The sequence below is a fragment of the Lactuca virosa genome, chromosome 2, assembly GCF_052849685.1.
Source record: "Lactuca virosa cultivar CGN04683 chromosome 2, Lactuca_virosa_CGN04683_v6, whole genome shotgun sequence".
Classification (NCBI taxonomy): Eukaryota; Viridiplantae; Streptophyta; class Magnoliopsida; order Asterales; family Asteraceae; genus Lactuca; species Lactuca virosa.
In genome coordinates this window covers 245,293,244-245,298,304 of record NC_136427.1, presented here as the reverse complement: position 1 = coordinate 245,298,304, position 5,061 = coordinate 245,293,244, and the positions used below count along the sequence as shown (strand labels likewise).

General features: G+C 37.8%; 1 protein-coding gene across 1 annotated transcript; it reads left to right on the top strand.

Moving 5' to 3' along the window:
* The first annotated feature begins 4,144 nt into the window (after window positions 1-4,144).
* Window positions 4,145-4,849, top strand: LOC145158366 (uncharacterized). The gene has a single exon (XM_079077277.1). It carries the CDS (start codon window positions 4,145-4,147, stop codon window positions 4,847-4,849), a length of 705 nt encoding a protein of 234 aa, XP_078933403.1.
* The last annotated feature ends 212 nt before the right edge of the window (window positions 4,850-5,061 follow it).

The following is a 5,061-nucleotide window of genomic DNA, read 5'->3' as shown; positions in this document are numbered from 1 at the left end:
AAGCTAGATCTACAACCAAAGAATCATCAAAATGGAAACTTGAGGACTTACAAATGGTCCATAGAGTAATTTCGATGATGGAGAGGAGGAGTTGTTGCATGATCTTTGGGCTAGCACCTTCTTCTCCTTCCTTCAAAATGCAACCGAACACCACAAAAAGCTTAATATCACACAAGGGAGGCTAGGGTTATGGTTTCTGGTCTTGAGAATATGATGGGGGCTGAATGATCACGAAATCCTATCCATAATGTCCTTTATACTGGGCCCAAAGCCCATGGATTAGGTTTTCTCCAAAATTGGTTGTCACGTCGTGGTACCCATTACCACGCCATGGCAGGTCATTTAAATCCGATGTCAAGAAAAATAACACCATGCCATGGTGAAGCCCCACCACGCCATGGTCGCCCAAGGATAAAATTCCAAAAATTAAATGAATTTACTCATACCTGAAACGAGTGTCACAGACTTATATGTTAGTTATTGAGTGGGTCCTACTCTTCAGCCTTAGTGTATGGGGTTCACTTTTGTATACTCATTTATAAAACAATGAAAGAAAGATAATATCTTCATTTATAAAGGATTAATAATATATACAATATATATTTATATTTAGATGTATCCAAAGTTTTAAAAAATACATAATTTTTATTAAATTTCCAACAATTAGAAACCGAAACATGTAACAACTGCTTTAAGAATTTGTCCTAAAAACTCATCTAAACTATGCCATTGTATTAAAGATTCATTTTGTATAACCTTCTAGTCATTCTGGGTTTCACATTATCAAAGAAGGCAATAGTAATGAATGGTTCGATAGAGATACAGATAATATTGGAAGCGTTTTAGGGTCTGATCAAGACCATCCTAAAAAATTTAGAGAACACAAGAGTAATCTACACAAGAATAGATCCATTGGAGCTCATCTTATTTCCGATACATAAAAGGAAGGGGGTTGATGAACAAATGTTTCTTTGTCCCACCCCCTGGGGTTTTCTCATCCTCGTCCAAGCGATGATCGTTTTTCCCATGCTAACAAGGAGGTGTTAAACTAACAACTAACTAGGAGGTCACGGGTTCAATCCCTGGAAGAGGAGAAAAAGTAATTATTTGTCGTTCAAAAAAAAAACTCTAACAAAGGTGGTGGTGCAGATTCATTTAATTCTGGAAGTGTTCATAATTTGTGCAAAGATACTTCAGTGGTGGAAGGTTTATCGATTTTGATTGAGATGGGTCATGCTAGGATTCAATATGTCGGGATGTGAAAAGGATAAATTTGATGTTATTAGTCGAATGGGAGCTAATAAGGTTTATCAATGAGTTGTATTTTATTGAATATTCCAGGCGCTGGTAACGGGGATAAGTGTTCTTGGTTACACAAGTTGTGTAATCAACATCATGTTAACTTCTTGGGCATTTAGAAGACGAAAGTAACGACTATGGATCCTATGTTGGTTCGTTCTATATGGGGTAATAGCGCTTTTGAGTTTGAGTACTCTAATGCTTGAGGTTTGTCGGGGGGGGGGGGGGGAGTTTGGTCATTTGGGATTCTAGCTGCTTTTTAAAATAAAAGGCTATTGTTCATGAAAATTTTGTCGTTGTAGAAAGGGTGTGGATGGCGAAGGAGGTTCAGCTCTTGATGGTAATTGTGTATTTTCCTCAACAGTTGGAGCATAAACGACTGATTTGGCACTCTTTGCTTCAGTTATTTCAAAAACCGAAGGGGAAATAGTAGTTATGGGACATTTTAATGAGGTATGAGATTGCAGTGAGAGGTTTGGTTCTATTTTTTTGTGCTTATTCTTCGGCTGCTTTTAATCAATTTATTATTGATTCTTCTTTAATCGATATTCCTTTGGGTTGCCCTTTTTTTAGTTGGTCCAATAAATGGGTCACGAAAATGAGCAAGTTAGACCGTTTTTTGGTTTCGGATGGTCTGTTTGATTTTTACCCAGACATGGCAGCCATGGTTTTGGGAAAACATATTGCAGATCACGTTCCAATTTTATTAATTGAACAAAATTTCAAATATGGCCTATGTCCCTTTAGGTTGTTTCATATTTGGTTTGATCTGGATGGTTTTGAAGACGTTTTGAAGTCTTCTTGTAGTACTCAGGTGGAAGGGGAAACGAATCCTTTAGTTATTTTTAAGAAAAAATTGCAATTTCTTAAAAATAATTTAAAAAGTTGGAATAATACTAAAGGGCAAAAAACTGAGGCTCGTAAAATATGTCTGCAAACAATCATCCATGGTATTGAGACTCGTATCGAGTCTTCCTCAGCTTCTGAGGAAGATATTCATTCTTGGGTGCTTTTGCTTAAGAAGTTGCGAGATATTGAGCATATTAAGAATCTGGGCATGGCTCGAAAAGCTAAAGCTAACTGGGGCATCGAAGGAGATGAAAATTCTAAATATTTTCATGCTTCCGTCAATTGGAAACGGAGTCAGGTAGCGATAAGGGTTATTATGATTGATGGGGAATGGGTTGTCAACCCTAATCTGGTGCAAGTTGAATTTTATAATCATTTTCGATCCAAATTTGCCAAAGACTTTGGAGTTCGTCCTACAATCACATCTGAAAACTTTAAGAAGCTATTTTTACAGCAGGTGGTATATCTTGAGTCTCAGTTATCCCGTGAGGGGATTAAGAAAGTAGTTTGGGATTGTGGTTGTGATAAGGCGCCTGGTCCTGACGGTTTCACATTTGGCTTCTTTAAAAGGTTTTGGGATCTTGTTAAAGATGTCATCTTTAATCTTGTTTGGTATTTTCAGGAACACCGCTTAATTCCTAAATGGTGTAATCTGTCTTTTCTTGCTTTAATTCCTAAAAATAGCGATCCAAAATTTACCGATGATTATAGACCTATTAGTCTTATTGGATGTCAGTATAAGATTATTGGGAAGTTTCTTGCTAATCATTTTGCTGTCGTGACTGTTCAGCTGTTTGTGCCGAACAGTCCACATTTATCAAAGGTCGTCAAATTTTGGATGGACCCTTGATGTTGAGTGAGATTGTTGGTCATCACAAGGCTATTCGAAAAAAATTGATGGTGTTTAAAGCGGATTTCGAGAAAGCCTATAACTCATTGTCGTTGGACTATCTTCTCGAGGTTATGGGTAAAATGGGCTTCGGGGTTCACTGGTGCGCCTGGATTAAAGCAACTTTGGTTTCTTCATGGGCTTCAGTTCTTCTTAATGGTTTCCCAACAACCGAGTTACAGGTGCAAAAAGGGTTACATCAGGGTTATCCGTTAGCAAATTTCCTTTTTGTGTTAGCTATGGAAGGATTTAATGTGGGTCTTCTTGAAGCAAGCAAGGCTGGAGCTTTTCGTGGGATTCATATAGGTTCTTCTGGGCTTGAGGTTTCTCACTTCTTTTACGCGGATGATGTCATTATTTTATGTGACTTGGAGCTGGAGAATACACGTCGTATTATTCGAATTCTGGAAGTTTTTTACATGGCTTCTGGTTTAATAGTAAACTTATTCAAAAGTAATTTGATTGGTGTGGGAGTCGATTATGCTATTGTTCAGGAGGTTGTGAGATTGTTAGGGTGCAAGGCGATTCGTATTCCGTTTTTTTTATTTTGGAGTGTCGGTGGGTTCTAATATGAACCGCATTGAGTCGTGGAAACCGATTGTTGAAAAGTTTGAATCTAGGCTTTCGTCTTGGAAAGCTAAATTGTTGTCTATTTGTGGCCGTTTAACTTTAGTGAAGGCTGTAATGGGTAGTATTGCTATCTATTACATTGGACTAATTGGGATAGGGTGTTATCTAATTGTGATTCTGGCGGTCTGGAGATCGGAAGTTTATTCTCTTTTAACCGATATTTGTTGTTCAAATGGTTATGTCGTTTTTTTACAACCGAATTCCTTATGGGCTAGAGTCATTAGAGCCATTCACAAATATGGTGGGGGTGGTGTTAGGCCTCAGGTTCGGAGGGGGGTTATGGGCCCTTGGACTAAGATAATTCGTTCCATTGATCAACTTGATTGTAAAGGGGTTGACTTAAAGACCTTTTGCACAATTAAAGTTGAAAAAGGAAGTGATACGCGATTCTGGTATGATGTTTGGCTTGGAGACAAACCTCTTCAGGATGTGCATTCTAGAGTTTTTGCCTTAGATCCCGATGCATAATTGTTGGTCATGAATAGAAAGTTTGAAGCCAAGCTCATTTCTGCTTTTGGTAGACAGTCGAAAGGGGTGATCCAATTATCACAATGGAATGATTTACTTACTCGATTGCAGGAGTATGACTTCACGGATGTAGCAGATCGATTGGTGCAGGATCTCGATGTCTCTGGTTCTTTCTCCGTCTCTTCGGCTAGGTTTTATATGGACTCTATGTTACTCGGAAGTTCCGATATTGCTACTAGATGGAATACTCCTGTCCCTCGGAAAATAAATGTACTTTTATGGCGTATATCGAGAAACCGAATTTCGACTCGGTTGAATGGTAGAGATAGAGGTATGGACCTAGATTCGGCTTCATGTCCACTTTGGTCGTCTAAAGGAGAGTCTACAGATCATATTTTCTTCCCGTGCCCGCATATTGCTCCTTTATGGAGCCAGATTGCTACTTTGTGCGAGGTCTCGATTCCGATAAATGCTTTTGTTCCTTCACTTATTACTTGGGTCGATCATTCTTCTTTTGATGTAGATAAAAAGAAGAATTTTGACGCGGTTATCATTTGTACGTTTTGGTCGATCTGGAATTACCGTAATAAACTCGTCTTTAGAACGGTAAAGCCTAGATTGGATGTTTTGTTTGATGATATTCAATCTATTTCGTTTTTTTGGATCCGTAATAGGAGAAAGAAGTGCAAAATGTATTGGGATCGTTGGTTGTGAAATCCCAACTTATTATTATGACTTTTTTTTTTTGTAATTTCTCTTTAGCTTCTTACAAGAACTTTTTATTGCATTCCTGCCGTTCTAAAAAAAATTACATAAATTCTTTAAAAGTTCGCCTTAAATTGTCAGGTTTGTTCACTAGGAAGCAAATTGTTTCGATTTGAATAATCCTATTTTTAAAACTCTTTCCAAACATTAAATTATATATG